The sequence below is a fragment of the Tachyglossus aculeatus genome, chromosome 11 (assembly GCF_015852505.1).
Source record: "Tachyglossus aculeatus isolate mTacAcu1 chromosome 11, mTacAcu1.pri, whole genome shotgun sequence".
Classification (NCBI taxonomy): domain Eukaryota; kingdom Metazoa; phylum Chordata; class Mammalia; order Monotremata; family Tachyglossidae; genus Tachyglossus; species Tachyglossus aculeatus.
In genome coordinates, this window is record NC_052076.1 from 42,875,273 (window position 1) to 42,893,358 (window position 18,086).

The 18,086-nt window shown below is 43.0% G+C and overlaps 1 protein-coding gene across 1 annotated transcript; it reads right to left on the reverse strand.

The window, feature by feature from the left end:
• Positions 1–1,198: 1,198 nt before the first annotated feature.
• On the reverse strand, positions 1,199–17,871 carry EMC8 (ER membrane protein complex subunit 8). The gene is made up of 5 exons (XM_038754691.1): positions 17,486–17,871; positions 7,164–7,240; positions 5,062–5,131; positions 4,348–4,442; positions 1,199–2,614 (listed from the first exon to the last, which is right to left on the reverse strand). The coding sequence occupies exons 1-5, from the start codon at positions 17,684–17,686 to the stop codon at positions 2,455–2,457; spliced, it is 603 nt and encodes a 200-aa protein (XP_038610619.1). The 5' UTR covers positions 17,687–17,871; the 3' UTR covers positions 1,199–2,454.
• Between the last annotated feature and the right edge of the window lie 215 nt (positions 17,872–18,086).

Consider the following 18,086-nt stretch of genomic DNA (forward strand, 5'->3'; position numbering starts at 1 on the left):
CTTAAAAATAATAGTCTTAGGAGGAAACAGGCTAAAACTTAGGGTGAAAATTTTTGAGTTCAACCTTTTGGATTTTGAAGTAAGGAAATGAGTGAGTTCAGTTCCAAAGTGGGATTTGGCAGGAAGAGTTCATGCACTGTTTTCTGCCAGCCTTATTCAGGATTTAAAAACAAAACTGAATGCTTGAAAAAAGTGGTATTTAAAGGGAGTTGCTTCAAGGAATGTTAATTAGTAAGTCAAATTAATTTTAAAAAACTAACCCCATAACAGCATAATACAGAATGCATATAGACTTATCTTTTAGATTCACCTAATTGTTCTCTTCCTTTCATCCATAACTATTTGTACTGTCAGATTGTCATAAATTTATCATACAGGTAGCACCTACTAGAACTGTTTGGAAGCAGAGGAAAAAAAGCTAGGTGGTGAAGCTTAGAAACATTCCACTTGGAAGCAATTCTAAATTTAATGACATCAGTCTGAAAAATAAAACCAATTAAACACCAAATAGCTGATGCAGCTAAACAAGGCTAGTATTTTAACAAAATCAATGGAGATTATCTATGAATATAAAAAAACAAAGATCTAAATACGCTATTATGAATAAATCCACCATCATGTTTGGAAAACCAACTGTGGGGATGATCACCTCGAAGAAGGAGGTACTTTTTCCTAGATCACTTGACTCTGCCCACTATTATATTTGCAAAATAGTTTTATTCACAAACTCCTTTAAATAAGAATGATGATACTAATATATAGTATTTTAGCACTTACTATATGCTCAGCATTGTGCTAAGTGCTGGGAAAGATACCGCCCCTGTCTCACATGAGGCTCACAGTCTAAGTAGGAGGGAGAACAGCCGTCAACTCCCCATTTTATAGGCAATGAATTTGACACAGGAAAGTGAAGTGACTTCCCCAAGGTCACACAGCACGCAAGTGGTGGACCAGGATTAGAACCCAGGTCTTCTGACTCCCAGGCATGTTGAGGTTTTCAATTGCCAATAACTTTACAAATGATTTTTGTAATTTCCTTGGAATAAAGTGAACTATTTAAGAGTGCATAGCTACTTTTGAGGCCCAGCCCCAGAGATGAATTTGCCTGTTTAAATGAAAAAGAAAGGAACGGAAGGGAAATGGCTAGCGGGAGAACCACTATCTCATGTGATGTACTAAGACAGACTTATCTTGCAGATGATGTTTGAAATACTTTTTACTGGTGAAAATAAGTTTTTTGAATGATATAAAATTAACCAATTCAGATTTGCTGGGTTAACCAAATCGTTAACAAATTTTCTTAATGTAGTCAGCGAAGAGAAGCAGTAAAAGAAGGTACAGTACTAGAAACATTGTACACAGTGACCCACGTAAAAGGAACAAATCAAGGTACTTTTGATTACGTTTGATTAACAAATGCCATGGCACCATAAGTTGCCTATCAACAGATAAGATTATATTTGAAACACCAAAGGGGGTAATTAAGACACAAAGTTAAATGAGAATCAATGTACCTACGATCTTCTGATACAAACATGAGACGGATCAAATTTCCACTGTTTCATAGTCAGATATGTTTCAGAACTATGGAAGGGATCATCTAAATCAGTTTAGCGCTGTCTGGTGGTTTTAAAATCCAGCTGAAGCCTGCAGGTAATCCAGAAAATGTCATTTTTTTTTCAACTCCCTGATTCTTCAGTACACTTCAGAGCTGTTCAGCTGATCGAGAACCGTTTCACTGTGCTCCAAAGTCCTCCTTACAATGTTTGTTTCGGCCTTTAATTATAAAGGTTTCTCAGGCAACAGTGGGTTTATTCCCACTGTGTTTTGTAGTCTCTGCAGCTTCTGTGAAAACAATATTGCTTAAGTAGAACTCTTTTGTAATGACTAATGTTCAACTACTGTAAAAACATATAGTACGTGCATGGTGTGTAATCTTCCACAGTGTGTCTGACTTTCATACACCAGTCTGGTTCTGAGTACACCAGTGGTGGATCTCTTGACTTGGTTCTATCACTGTACTTCGTATTATTGACGTGGTTTAAAAATATATATATTAAAAATAAACACATTCAAGGATAAGATTTGGTTTTTTTTAAATACAGTTCATATGTCTTAAAAATTCTCTCAAGATTATAAAAGGTTAGTTAAAACTGTTTAATAGGAACAATCTTGGACAAGCATAAATAGCTTTGATTTTGAAGGTTATAGCAACATTCACTGCCACTGGGAAGGGATCCACAGGGATGCTAGATTTGGCAGCTCGTACCTCATCTAGAGATTTGCGTTAAAAAAGATTTGACTGCTAGATTTACGGCCTCTTCCAAGGCACCTGCCACTTCTCAAAACGGTTGGCTTTCCACCTAAGGTCGGAGACACTACTCTATTTACATTAAAAAATATTTCTCTCCAATGTAGTGGAAATGCCCATAAATCAGTCAGTGGACTCCCTCCCTAACACAAGTGTAGAACAGCTTTGTTGATCTCTGGATTTGTCCAGTCATTTCGGATGTCGTCCAGGTGGTTGTCGAAATCCACGAGGGTTTCATAGGACCTGCTGTCCAAAAGAGATGCTGAGATCCTCTGCGCTTCGGGCCAGTCTTCACAATAATCACTGCGAGGTCAAATAAAGTGGAATTAATAGTCTTCTTAAAAGGAAAATAACCTCTGTTGCCCCTATCAATGAAGAGGATAGGAAGAACAAACCCACACAGAATGGTACACAAAGCAGATGGTGCTGACTGACAGAAAAACCAGGGTTTATTAATTAAATATACACACAGATGTTCCATGGTGGTTGCAGTGCAGATAAGGAAGTACCCGCTCGGCTAAGCTTACAAATTGAGAATACAAACAATGTAGATACAAGGAACAACTTGAAGAATTATAATGGTGAGTCAAACAGGTGAAGGTGATTTTAGCAATCATACAGGGTTATTCTTAGTACAGGAGTCAGGACGGAATGGCATATGACTGAGGTCAATTAAGTCAAACCTAAGGCAAAGGGCAGGAAATAAAGTTGTGAAGCTGTAAATTACTTAACACAATATAAAATATAATAATAATAATAATAATTGTGGTAGTTGTGAAGCACTTACTGTGGCCAGGCACTGTACTAAGCACGGAGGTGGATACAAGAAAATTGGGTTGGACACAGTCCCTGTCCCCCGTGGGACTCACAGTCTCAATCCCCATTTTACAGATAAAGTAAACAAGGCCCAGAGAAGTGAAGTGACTGGCCCGTTGTCATACAGAAGACAAGTGGCAGAGCCAAGGTCAGAACCCATGACCTTCTCACTCCCAGGTCTGTGTTCCCTCCCCTATGCCACATGTTCAAAGAATAAACTGCTGTTTATTTTCTTTAATGATCAAACACTTATTAATCACCAAGAGTGTGCTAAAATGATCTACAAACACAAGACAAGGGTTTCTCAATCACAGCAGGCATAAGAGTACGGGCCTGGGGATCTGGGTTCTAATCCCGGTTTTGCTGCACATCTATGGTGTGACCATGGAGAAGTCAACTTCTTTGGGCCTCGGTTCCTTCATCTGCAAAATGGGGACTAGATGTGTGGAACCTGATTATTTTGCACCTATCCCAGTGCTTAGTACAGTGCTTGGTGCAGAGAATGTGCTTAACAAATACCACTACTGTTATTATTACTACTTTTATTACCTGTATATAATGTATATATGTTTGTACATATTTATTACTCTATTTATTTTACTTGTACATATCTATTCTATTTATTTCGTTAGTATGTTTGGTTTTGTTCTCTGTCTTCCCCTTTTAGACTTAGCCCACTGCCTCTATATGTTGCCAACTTGTACTTCCCAAGCTCTTAGTACAGTGCTCTGCACACAGTAAGCGCTCAATAAATATGACTGATTGATTGATTACAGTATATAGCTCATAGAAATGATCTTGGAGGAGTCCCCCAAGTTCATCTGCCCAACCCTATGCTTCTAAGCAAGTGATTAAGCCACTGAGGATTCAACCTTCCTCGGTGGTTTAATGCAGCGTTCTAGTAACCTGATAAAGAGCTTTACGTTTTACTCCAATCACTCAATCAGCCGTATTTGATTGCTTACTGTGTGTGGAGAACACAGTAACAACAGAATTGGTAGACGTGTTCCCTTACGCTTACAGTCTAGAGGACTAAGATCTCTTCTGTCCAAATGTATGTCCACTTTCTCTCATTGATTAATAACTCCAAAATAGTATCTCCGGTTAAGAACTGTCTTTCTGGAAGGATGGTCTCCTTGAGAGCCAAACTGGCAGCATAAAAGGGGAAGTGGTAACATGATTCACATTCAAAATTCTCTGAATAAATAAAGGCCACTCACTAGTGTAGGTCTCTGCACCTCCACTTGTTTTCATGGTGTTCATATACATGAATGGTGGGTTCCATGCATTCCATAGTAAACTTAGTGTTGTCCACCTAATAGGCAAGATAAACAATATCAATAGTAAGAACAGGCTGAACAGAAAGGAAACAGGGCAGTTCGAACCAACCGGAACCTTTCACTAAAATCCCATGGCAGCAGTGCGGGCACCAGGGCCAAATGTGGCATTTCCCTGGAATTTGTGCCCAAGACACCCGGTATGTGATGAAATAAATAGGTCAGGATATGCGGATGTGAATTTCCTGCTGGGAAGGGGACTTCCAAATCTCCCTTGTTATGATTAAGTGACAGCAGTTCTTTCTTTGAAGGCAAACCGCACGACGTGGCTCTCCACAAAGCCCCTGAACCCGGTTGCAAGGATGATCGCAGTGACTGCCTCAGCCTTGCCTTCCCTTCTCTCCTGGAAAAATACCAGTTGTTTTCATTTTAAGGAGCTTTACAGGTTATGACAATCAAACAATGGCCTTCTGAATGAGACGCTTGGTGCCTTCCTTAAAGTAAGGGTGTGGGATAATGGGTTAGGGAAAGAGGGGCATTCTGTTCTAAAGGAAAACAAATTAAGTACATCTTGGGGTGGGGGGGATCTGAGAATCATACAGAGGCCCCAAATGAATGCCAGAAACATTAAAACCCCAACACAATGAAGTTTTATACCATAATGAGTGCAGTGTCGCTGAAGCCCTCTGCGATCCTAGAGGCTACTTTTTCAGCAACCTGGTTTGGACTACAAAAGAAAAAACAAGTTAACTGATGGGAGTTTTACATCAACTGACAGTAAATGCTATTAAGGACAGGAGAGAAACACCGTTATGGCCAAACAAAATGGTAAACGCATTCTTAAAACTGCTTCCTTCACTTGGCAACCAGAGATGCAATATTCTGTACGTGACCACTACTTTATCGAGTCTTACATTCAGGTGCTAAAAGGAACTTCTTAAAAATCTCCCCCCACTTCTGCTATCTAAATATTGCATGAATTAAACATAATGCATCTACTTACAAGGCCAAGCACTAGGTTTTCCTGCTCATTTATCTGAAAAATTCCATTGAGATTGTTTTTTTTTGGTCTGTCCATAGAAGATAACTTGCCTTTCTCAATTTTTCAGCATTCACCTTCAGACTAGCCCAGGAGACTACTCACAGGTGCTAGTAAATACAGAGGGGAAAATAACTTGAAGGCAGAGCTCGGACTTCCAATTATGAGATAATTACATGTATTTTAACAAAATAATTCCTTTCCCCTTCAATTGTAACAGACCATTCTGTCTTCCAAGCTGAAGTCCACTTTATTTACAAATGGTCACTGGCTCCAACCCTATAATCTCTCAGCACCACTGACCTACCAGTGAATAGCAGAAAATGCAATTGTTCAATTAGACACAGTGCACTCACCAACCTTTCCTTTCCTATTCTCATCCTTAAACCACGCTGGAATTGCTCTCAGCTTCCTACCAAAACAAATTATTCATATTCTAGCAATTAGTGCACATAAAAATGGCTTTCCTCAGGGTTACAGTTACAGATGCTCACATTTCAGGATCCCAACTGAATATACTACTTTCAGGTTTTCCTTCTCTGAGTTGTACAGCAGAAATTTCCATATTCCAGTACTGATTCAGAATTGGCCTTACATTCTAGCACATGCCATAACTAACTCCACTTTTCAAATGTGTCTTTCTACCAGGTCTCTGGAGAGGTTTTATTGTATGGTTTTAAAACAAATGTCCGACCCTACAGGAATAAGCAAAGCTACCGCCTACAATGGTTCAGTTTCATTAAAATTGGAAATGGTACGTACATATCAAACTCCTGCTACAGAAAATATACTTAAAAAAAATCTTTACCTGATTTCTAATAATAATCATGGCAGTTGATATAGGTGCTTACTATGTGCCAAACACTGTGCTAAGGTAGGCCACAATCTGTCCCTCATTGGGCTCTCTAAGTAGGAGGGGAAACAGGTATTTACTCCCCATTTTACAGATGAGGAAGCTGAGGCACACAAGTTAAGCAATTTACCCAAGGCCATATATCAGGCAAGTGGCAGAGCCAGGATTAAAACTCTGGTCCTCTGGCTCCCAGGACTGTGCTTTCCACAAGGCCATGCTGCCACCTAAATATCCAGAAGTATCATTCCCTACTGGTGGTAAAATGTGAGTGTTTTCAAAATTTTCTTCCAAAGCTGTCTATTTTGGATCTATCGCTCATCTTTCCTGATATACTTCATATTCTGCTCCTGCCCTGACCCTCCCCCCAGGGACTGGCTCCCTTTTCATCCCCAAGTGCCTCCTTTTCCTGGATGCTTTTTCTCCTCTCCCTCTTGCCTCAGTTGCTGCTATTTCCGAGTTCTAGCCCTCCTCTAGCCCCTTCAATCAGAGAGCATAGTATTGTCACAAGCAGATATTCTATATGAATATATATATATATATATATATGTCCACATTAATGGTTTTCACCTTTGTTCTCTTTCCCTTAGATCGTAAATGCCTCAGAGGCAAGGACTATACCTAAATAATTTTCTACTTCCCCAAGTGTCTATATAAAACAGTGCTCTATGCAATGTAGGCACTCATATTTTTTTTTTTTAAATAATAAATACTTGGGCAGGGACACAACAGAACAGAGTAAGCTCTTTACCTTAGAAAGCCCCCCAAATTGTGGAGGCAGGACACAGTCATAGGTTCACACAAGGTTTGGATAATGTATATCTCTTGGCAGAGTAAACAAATAAGCAGAATGTTTTTGCGCTGACATACCTTGCATCCTTCATACGTTCATTAGCTTGATAATATCCAGCAATTACATAGCTGTTATCTTTACACCATGAATCAATCTGAAAAAGGAACAAAATACAATTATGAAGAAAATCTAATGTTTTCTAAATATACCCATTCGGACAGGTTTTTTTTTGGGGGGGGGGAATGGTGGAGGGAGGGGGAGGAGAGGAGGAGGAAAAGGGAAGAGTGGGAATCACCTTTCCAATCTTAGGGAAAGATCTTTGGCCACTCCAACCTTGTCCTGCTTTCCAATGTTTGATACGTTGCTAAGGAGCTACCCGCTTTCCAGGGAGAGAAGAGCCACTCATTTCCCCACTATTTAAGACAGTGTATTGATTCCTGTGTGCAGAGTACTGTATTAAGCACTTGGGAGAGTACAACAATAAACAAAGTCCCGGCCCACAATGAGCTTGTATATAGGATATCCAGGTATCTAGCTAGAGACAGAAATAGGAAGTGACAAATCCCCCTGTCTTCACTCCACGCCTGCACAACTCTAGCAAATGCCACTGTGTTTTGTTCTTTATCTCCCCCTTCTAGACTGTGAGTCCACTGTTGTGCAGGGACCGGCTCTATATGTACTTCCCAAGCGCTTAGAACAGTGCTCTGTGCACAGTAAGCGCTCAATAAATACAAATGAATGAATGAATGAGTTTGGGGGTGAAGGAGGAGGAGCTTGTTGTCTGAAGCACCTCTTCTCTGCCCTGCAAGTAGTGAAAGGCAAAGGGTAGCATGGCAGCACCGAATGGAGAAGTACTTAGATCACTGAATTACTTGGTCCTCATACTCTCCAAGGAGAAGCCATATTGTTAGCATGGGAACTACATTCCTAATGCACCTAGGTGTGCTAAATAATGTTGACTTGAAATGAAGCAAAATGGAAGTGTGGAAGTCATAAGACTAATGGAGTAAGAACTTCATTCAGCCGTATTTATTGAGTGCTTACTGTATGCTATGCACTTGGGGGAGTACGGTTTAACAAACAAGAACCAGTCCATACAAGAATTATCTATAAAATCTGGACTGCACTTAATAACAACTGTGGTATTTGTTAAGTGTTTACTATGTGGTGCTTACTGTATGCTATGAACTTGGGGGAGTACGGTATAACAAACAAGAACCAGTCCATACAAGAATTATCTATGAAATCTGGACTGCACTTAATAACACCTGTGGTATTTGTTCAGTGCTTACTATGTGCCAAGCACTGGGGTAAATGCAAGGTAATCAGATTGTCCCACATAGGGCTCACGGTCTCAATCCCCATTTTACAGATGAGGTAACTGAGGCACAGAGAAGTTAAGTGACTTGCCCAAAGTCACACAGCAGACAAGCGGCGGAACCGGAATTAGAACCCATGACCTCTGACTCCCAAGCCTGTGCTCTTGCCACTAGGCCATGCTACTCAGTGATTTTTTTTTTGAAAATTATCACCCTCCAAGTTTTTGCCCTAACCACACCCCCATTACTGCTTTTCAGTTATCTTCTATAGAGAAGCAGAATATTAAGAATGATGTGTTCATTTTGATCATGTTCTGGTGATTGCTATTAAGTGTTCTGAGTTTTGACTCGGAAAGTAGATCATCAACTAGGAAAACAAAGCAGATGCATTGAAAGAGCTTCAGCAGTAACTGCCAGGTGAAATCTTTCTTCACTTATGGTATCCCTCCCTCATCTCCTGAAAGGTAAATTTAGAAATTTGTGGTTTTTTGTTGAGCACTTACAGAGCACTGTATTAAGCACTTGGGAGAGTACAATAGCACAGAGTTGGTAGACACATTCCCTGACCGCAATGAGCTTACAGTCTAGAGGGGGAGATAGCCATTAATATAAATGAATAATTAATAATATATAACATAGATATGCACATAAGTGCTTTGGGTGGGAGTGAATATCAAATACCCAAAGATCACAGCTCCAATTGCAAAATAATGGTTTTAAAATATTATTTTGTAAAGCGTAGAGCTTTCTCTCATCAGAATCATAAAACAGAATGTTAGGTGTTATATGTCTTTATACTATTTATAATTGAATAATTTAGGTAACGAGATAAAATAATAGAGAGCAAAACTATATACATGATTTGTTCTGATTCTTAAGAACTGAAATTCCTTTCAAAAATAGCTGCTTATTACTGACCTTTGGCAAGCCATACATGAAACTGACTTCCTGGCTATCATAATAATTACAAATGGAACTCCACAAATCGAAGAAAGCTAAGGAATAATTGTTCACTGACACAGGGTGACATGGATTTAGATGTTTGATTAAAAGGCAATCTTGCAATAGTGCCACTGTTGCTGAGGAAACCACTGCTTCAGTTATAGAGTCCACATCAAGAATTGATTACCAATGGTTTTTCTTATTAGGCTGAAACTAAGATTCAGGCAAAAAATTTTCAAATTTAAAATTTTTAACAAGCGCTTTAATCACTCAATGATATCTGAGTGCTGACTGTGTACAGAGCACAGTATTAAGCGTTTGAGAAAATACGGTACATCAGAGTTGGTAGATGCAATCCCTAACTACAAGGAGCTTGGAGACACAAAAAAAGGGAACATTGCTTAATATTCTCACATTTTAAGGTCACTATTTCTGGGCTGACGTACCTACCTTTCAGTTAAAATCATTTGAACTGAGACATTATGTCCCTTATTTACAACAATGATGCACTACATTTTTCGTATGCCAAAAGTATTTAATATTCATTTAGTTAATCACTAAGCCTAGTGGAAACAGTACAGGCCTGGGAGTCAAAGAACTTGGGGGTGACTGAAGTCCCTGTGCCTCAGTTTCCTCATCTGTAAAACAGGGATTCAATAACCATTCGGAACTGGGCCTGTGCTTGGCACATAGTAAGCACTCAACGAATACAATAATTATTACTTACCGATGTGGCATTAGTCTAGGGGAGGTGGTAATTTCTAAGTCAAATATCAAGTCAGTGGGAACTTTTTAGAGGTATAAAGCTCGCTATGGGTGGGGAACATGTCTGCCAACTCTGCTGTACTGGACTCTCCCAAGTGCTTAGTATAGTGCTCTGCATATAAGCAAGTACTTATAAACACCAGTGACTTTTTTTTTTAGTTTAAGGCATATATGGCAGAAGTTTTTTAGATTTTTATATTTAAGCTAAAGTTTTTGCCATTATCTACATCAACTATGTATCCTGGCTAAAGTCACAGAAGGCTGAGGAGCAGCGTGACCTAGTGGATTTGAGCACAGACCTGGGGGTCAGAAGAATCTAGGTTCTAATCCCAGCTCTAACACTTGTCTGCTGTGTGACCTTGAAAAGTCACTACAACTTCTCTGTTCTTCAGTCACCTCATCTGTAAAACGGGGATTAAGACTGTGAGCCTTAGATGGGACAAGGGTCTGTGTCTAACACGATTATCTTATATCTATCGCAGTGTTTAATACAGTGCCTGGCACATAGTAAGCGCTTAACTACCATAAAAAAAGGCATCTGCAAACCAAATGAATAACCTACTGTTAAAGAATGACCATCAGAAACCTTGTATCTTTTGATTCATACAAGTGGACAAATTTCCTCTTGTTATTCTGGTACTGTTTCCCATATCATAAAAGGTGACAGTGTGGGCAACTGTGCAAAGAACCTCCCACTCTTAAAGTATGGTAGGATTTTGTACTTCTGTTTGATTTTAAAAAACAGAAGCAGAGAAAAGTGATTTATCCAAGGTACGGAGAGCATTTAGGCTCTTACTATACTATGGCTTCTCTGAAACTGCACCCCAGAAAGAAAGGCATGATGTTGGTTTGAGTCCAATGACTATTCAAGGATGTCTGATGCCAACTTGAGCCTTTTATTCTTAGCAACCAGACACACTGATTTTCTAAAGCCAGATTTACAAAGTTGGCAAGAGCCCATTTTAATGAAATAACCAGCTGAAAAGCAGTAGACACTGTGGGGGGACAAAAAGTGGAGAAGGCTGACATTTTCGGGTTTTTTAACTTTTACTAATTAACTTCAAACAACTTTAATCAGTCAATCCATGGTATTTGTTGAGCACTTATGTGTACAGTAGTATACTAAGCGCTTGGGAAAGTACAACAGAATCAGCTGACATGTTCCCTGCCCATAACAAGCTCTTCCCTTCATTAAATTATAGAATAATTCTGTACTTGACTTGGTATTCATAATGCTTAGTACGTTTAGAAACAAATAATAAAGGCATTTAGACGCACCTTCATTCAATGTCACAACGGCTTTGTTTTTCTTGGTTAGCTATTCAATATAATTTATGGATCAATTCCCCTTTTAAGTGGATGCTAAGGTAAATAAAAATAACTTTTTACAATTTGATTACTTGTCAACTGACTTCTACGTTTGGGCTTTTTCAGGCATGCTTTGAGAACATTACTTTTGAATTCAATCCTTATTTTAATTATCACAGGAGAATTGAGGCCTCGGGAGAGCTAATCCCATTTCTTTACCTACTGCTGTCTTTATCCATAGCAAATTCTGGACACTCTACCTAACAAGGAGATGGCCTACCTACTCTCACCCAGTTGTTACTATTCAAGGAGTTTCTCCTATCCTCTATTGGCTGCCCCCACATCTGAATTCTTGCAAACTTTTCCAGATTTTAAAGTCACAATCCAACGAAATTGTGTTCCTAAAACCTTTGAGAATAAATCTTCCTTAAAAGTGCATAAGGGTGTGCATTTTTCCTGTAAAAGATTATTTTTTTTTCAAGTTTTCTTTATTCTTAGTTTTGCGCCCTAAACAGAATGGTATTTTTTTTTCTCAGTCACAGCTTAACCGTCATCATCATCATCAATCGTATTTATTGAGCGCTTACTATGTGCAGAGCATTGTACTAAGCGCTTGGGAAGTACAAATTGGCAACATATAGAGACAGTCCCTACCCAACAGTGGGCTCACAGCCTAAAAGGGGAACACAGAGAACAAAACCAAACATACTAACAAAATAAAATAAATAGAATAGATATGTACAAGTAAAATAGAGTAATAAATATGTACAAACATATATACATATATACAGGTGCTGTGGGGAAGGGAAGGAGGTAAGAATGGGGGGATGGAGAGGGGGACGAGGGGGAGAGGAAGGAAGGGGCTCAGTCTGGGAAGGCCTCCTGGAGGAGGTGAGCTCTCAATAGGGCCTTGAAGGGAGGAAGAGAGCTAGCTTGGCGGATGGGCAGAGGGAGGGCATTCCAGGCCCGGGGGATGCCTTCTGTTTTTTTGTGAAACCACAGAAGGAAGTTCTAATCTGAGAGGAAATCCTAATTCTGTGAGATGCTAAGCGATGACCATGTCCACTTCCATTTAAATCTACGGCAGTTTCTCACACGACAGTTTTGAAATAACTACAAAAACATCCATCGAGGATGCCCTCCGGCAGGCTGAATCTCCCCATCCCAAAACTGTGAGCCCACTGTACGAAGGGATTGGTTCTCCTCATTGCTCTAGCTCAGAAGCAGCATAGCATAATACTGTATATATGTTTGTACATATTTATTACTCTATTTATTTATTTTACTTGTACATATCTATTCTATTTATTTTATTTTGTTAGTATGTTTGGTTTTGTTCTCTGTCTCCCCCTTTTAGACTGTGAGCCCACTGCTGGGTAGGGACTGTCTCTATATGTTGCCAACTTGTACTTCCCAAGCGCTTAGTCCAGTGCTCTGCACACAGTAAGCGCTCAATAAATACGATTGATGATGTTAGAGCAACGGCCTGGGAATCAAAAGGTCATGAGTTCGATCCCCGGCTCCACCACTTCTCTGCTGTGTGGCCTTGGGCAAGCCACTTCGCTTCTCTGTGCCTCACTTGCCTCGTCTGTAAAATGGGGATTAAGACTGTGAGCCCCATGCAAGACAGGGACTGTGTCCAGCCAATTTCCTTGTATCCACCCCAGAGTTTAATACAGTGCCTGGCACATAGTATGCACTTAACAGATACCACAATTATTATGAGAAGCAGCGTGGCTTAGTGGAAAGAGCATGCGCTGGGGAGTCAGAGATCGTGGGTTCTAATCCCGCCAGTGCCACTTGTCAGCTGTGTGACTGTGGGCAAGTCACGTAACTTCTCTGTGCCTCAGTGCCTTCATCTATAAAATGGGGATTAAGACTGTGAGCCCCATGTGCGACCTAATAACCTTCTATCTCTCCCAGCGCTGAGAAGAGTGCTTGGCAACATAGTAAGCGCTTAACAAATATCATTATCTACCCTAGCGCTTAGAACAATGCTTGGCCCACAGTAAGCACTGACGTTATTTCCAAGTGCTCAATACAGGGCTCTGCACACAGCAGGCGCTCAGTAAGTACAACCGAATGAATCTGCGGATGATCTGAGAAGCAGCGTGGTTTAGTGGAGAGAGCACGGGCTTAGGAGTCAGAGGCTGTGAGTTCGAATCCCACCTCTGCCACGTGTCAGCTGTGTGACCCTGGGCAAGTCACTTAACTTCTCTGTGCCTCAGTTCTCTCATCTGTAAAATGGGGATTTAAACTGTGAGCCCTGTGTGGGACAACCTGATCACCTTGTATCTACCCCAGCACTTAGAACAGTGCTTGCCACACAGTAAGTGCTTAGAGAAACATTGTGGCTTGGTGGAAGGAGCACAGGCTGGGGAGTCGGAGGTCGTGGGTTCTAATCCCGCCTCGCAAACTTGTCAGCTGTGTGACTTTGGGCGAGTCACTCCTCTGGGCCTCAGTTCCCTCATCTGTCAAATGGGGCTGAAGACTGTGAGCCCCGGGTGGGACAACCCAATGACCTTGTATCTCCTCTAGCGCTTAGAGCAGTGCTTGCCACATAGTAAGCGCTTAACCAATACCATTATTAATCTGAATGCGATATTCCTTCTTGTTAGAGAAGCACTGTGGCTCAGTGGAAAAAGCCCGGGCTTGGGAGTCGGAGGTCATGGGTTCGAATCCCAGCTCCACCACTTGTCAGCTGTGTGACTCTGGGCAAGTCACTTCTCTGGGCCTCGGTTCCCTCATCCGTAAAATGGGGATGAAGACTGTGAGCCCCGCGCTGGACAACCTGATCACCTTGTATCTCCCCCAGCGCTTAAAGCAGTGCTTGCCACGTGGTAAGCGCTTAACCAATACCATTATTAATCTGAATGCAGTATTCCTTCTTGTTAGAGAAGCAGTGTGGCTCAGTGGAAAGAGCCTGGGAATGGGAGTCAGAGGTCATGGGTTCGAATCCTGACTCCACCACTTGTCAGATGTGTGACTTTGGGCAAGTCACTTCTCTGGGCCTCAGTTACTTCATCTGTAAAATGGGGATGAAGACTGTGAGCCCCACATGGGACAACCCGATCACCTTGTATCTCCTCCAGTGCTTAAAGCAGTACTTGCCACATAGTAAGCGCTTAAGTGTGGCTCAGTGGAAAGAGCCCGGGCTTTGGAATCAGAGGTCATGGGTTTGAATCCTGACTCCACCAACTGTCAGCTGTGTGACTGGGCAAGTCACTTAACCTCTCTGGGCCTCAGTTACCTCATCTGTAAAATGGGAATGAAGACTGTGAGCCCCCTGTGGGACAACCTGATCACCTTGTAACCTCCCCAGCGCGTGAAACAGTGCTTTGCACATAGTAAGCGTTTAATAAATGCCATGATTATTATTATTATTGTTAACCAATCCCATTACTGGTATTGAGAATAGGGAATTGGTATAGAGAAGCAGCGTGGCTCAGTGGAAAGAGCCCGGGCTTTGGAGTCGGAGGTCATGGGCTCAAATCCCGGCTCTGCCAATTGTCGGCTGTGTGGCTTTGGGCAAGTCACTTCACTTCTCTGAGCCTCAGTTACTTCATCTGTAAAATGGGGATTAAGACTGTGAGCCCACCGTGGGACAACCCGATCACCTTGTAACCTCCCCAGCGCTTGGAACAGTGCTTTGCACACAGTAAGCGCTTAATAAATGCCATTATTATTATTGTTAACCAATCCCATTATTGGTACTGAGAATAGAGAATTGGCATAAAGAAGCAGTGTGGCTCAGTGGAAAGAGCCCGGGCTTTGGAGTCAATCAATCAATCGTATTTATTGAGCGCTTACTGTGTGCAGAGCACTGTACTAAGCGCTTGGGAAGTACAAGATGGCAACATATAGAGACAGCCCACTGTACATATCTATTCTATTTATTTTGTTAGTATGTTTGGTTTTGTTCTCTGTCTCCCCCTTCTAGACTGTGAGCCTGCCGTTGGGTCGGGACCGTCTCTATATGTTGCCAACCTGTACTTCCCAAGCGCTTAGTGCAGCGCTCTGCACCCAGTAAGTGCTCACTAAATACGACTGATTGATTGATTAATAATAATAATGTTGGTATTTAAGCGCTTACTATGCGCAAAGCATCATCATCAATCATATTTATTGAGTGCTGACTATGTGCAGAGCCCTGTACTAAGCGCTTGGGAAGTACAAATTGGCAACATCTAGAGACAGTCCCTACCCAACAGTGGGCTCACAGTCTAAACGGGGGAGACAGCGAACAAAACCAAACATACCAACAAAATAAAATAAATAGAACAGATATGTACAAGTAAAATAAATAGAGTAATAAATATGTACAAACATATATACAGGTGCTGTGGGGAAGAGAGGCAGGTAAGCGCTGGGGGGAACACAAGGAGATGAGGCTGTACTATGTGCAGAGCACTGTACTAAGCGCTTGGGAAGTACAAATTGGCAACATATAGAGACAGTCCCTACCCAACAGTGGGCTCACAGTCTAAAAGGGGGAGACAGAGAACAAAACCAAACATACTAACAAAATAAAATAAATAGAATAGATATGTACAAGTAAAATAAATAGAGTAATAAATATGTACAAACATATATACAGGTGCTGTGGGGAAGGGAAGGAGGTAAGCGCTGGGGGGAACACAAGGAGATGAGGTTGTCCCATGTGGGGCTCACAGTCCTAATCCCCATTTTACAGATGAGGGAACTGAGGCACAGAGAAGCGAAGTCCAGTGCTCTGCACACAGTAAGCGCTCAATAAATACGATTGATGATGATGATAGTGATGGTGACCCCCGGCCCACGTCCTCCCCCGGGCCTGGAATGCCCTCCCTCTGCCCATCCGCCAAGCTAGCTCTCTTCCTCCCTTCAAGGCCCTGCTGAGAGCACACCTCCTCCAGGAGGCCTTCCCAGACCGAGCCCCTTCCTTCCTCTCCCCCTCGTCCCCCTCTCCATCCCCCCCATCTTACCTCCTTCCCTTCCCCACAGCACCTGTATCTACGTATATATGTCTGTACATATTTATTACTCTATTTTACTTGTACCTATCTATCCTATTTATTTTATTTTGTCAGTATGTTTGGTTTTGTTCTCTGTCTCCCCCTTCTAGACTGTGAGCCCAATGTTGGGTAGGGGCTGTCTCTATGTGTTGCCAACATGTACTTCCCAAGCGCTTAGTCCAGTGCTCTGCACATAGTAAGCACTCAATAAATACGATTGATGATGATGATGGTGATGAAGTGACTTGCCCAAGGTCATTAATGTGAATGCGTGTTCCTTCTGGGGCAGGGGGGATCCCTCCCACCCACCCACCCCTCCCTGCCCGGGGAGAAGGGTGAGAGGAGGGGCGCTTCCCATCATCATCATCATCAATCGTACTTATTGAGCGCTTACTATGTGCAGAGCACTGTACTAAGCGCTTGGGAAGTACAAGTTGGCAACATAGAGAGACAGTCCCTACCCAACAGTGGGCTCACAGTCTAAAAGGTGGGCTCACATGTGGGGCTCACAGTCTCAATCCCCGTTTTACGGATGAGGGAACTGAGGGACAGAGAAGCGAAGTCCAGTGCTCTGCACACAGTAAGCGCTCAATAAATACGATTGATGATGATGATGGTGATGAAGTGACTTGCCCAAGGTCATTAATGTGAACGCGTGTTCCTTCTGGGAGGGGGGAGGGGGGATCCGGGGCGAAGGGTGAGAGGAGGGGCGCTTACCATCATCATCATCAATCGTACTTACTGAGCGCTTACTATGTGCAGAGCACTGTCCTAAGCGCTTGGGAAGTACAAATCGGCAACATACAGAGACGGTCCCTACCCAACAGTGGGCTCCCAGTCTAAAAGGTGGGCTCCCGTGTGGGGCTCACAGTCTCAACCCCCGTTTTACGGATGAGGGAACTGAGGCACAGAGAAGCGAAGTCCAGTGCTCTGCACACAGTAAGCGCTCAATAAATACGATTGATGATGATGATGCTGAAGTGACTTGCCCAAGGTCATTAATGTGAACGCGTGTTCCTTCTGGGGGGGGAGGGGGGATCCGGGGCGAAGGGTGAGAGGAGGGTCGCTTACCAGGGTGAGGGCCACCTCCAGCATGGGCGCCAGGGCCAGGGTGCCGTGGAAGAGGGGGATGCAGTCGACCAGGAGGGCGGGCCGCGGGCCGGGCTTCGGCCTGTCGGCCACCAGCAGCCCGTTGACGGCGCAGTGCGGGTACTTGGCTCCGTGCAGCACCATCTTGCAGTAGGCCTGCGTGGTCAGCTTCGGGCCGGGCATGTTCGGGGGGCGGCGGCGGCGGACAGGCCCGGGCCGCTCGGCTCCGGCTCCAGGCCGGGGACCATAAGGCGGGGGACACCAGGACGACGACGACGACGAGGAGGAGGAGGAAGAAGAAGAAGAAGAAGAGGAAGAGGAGGAGGAGGAGGAGGCCCAACGCCGCCGCCACCCGCCGGGACGCGCCCGCTTCCTCCTGCAACTCCCCCCCCCGAGGCCCCGACGGCGACCCCTCCGTCGGCCGGCGCTGCCGTAAAGCAAACCCGCGCCGCCCCGCCGTAAAAGCGGCTTCGCGACGCCCGCCGCACGGCCAGCCGGGCCGTCCCTCGCCCTCGTTCAGTCAGTCAGTCAGTCAGTCAGTCAGTCAGTCAGTCAGTCAGTCAGTCAGTCAGTCAGTCAGTCT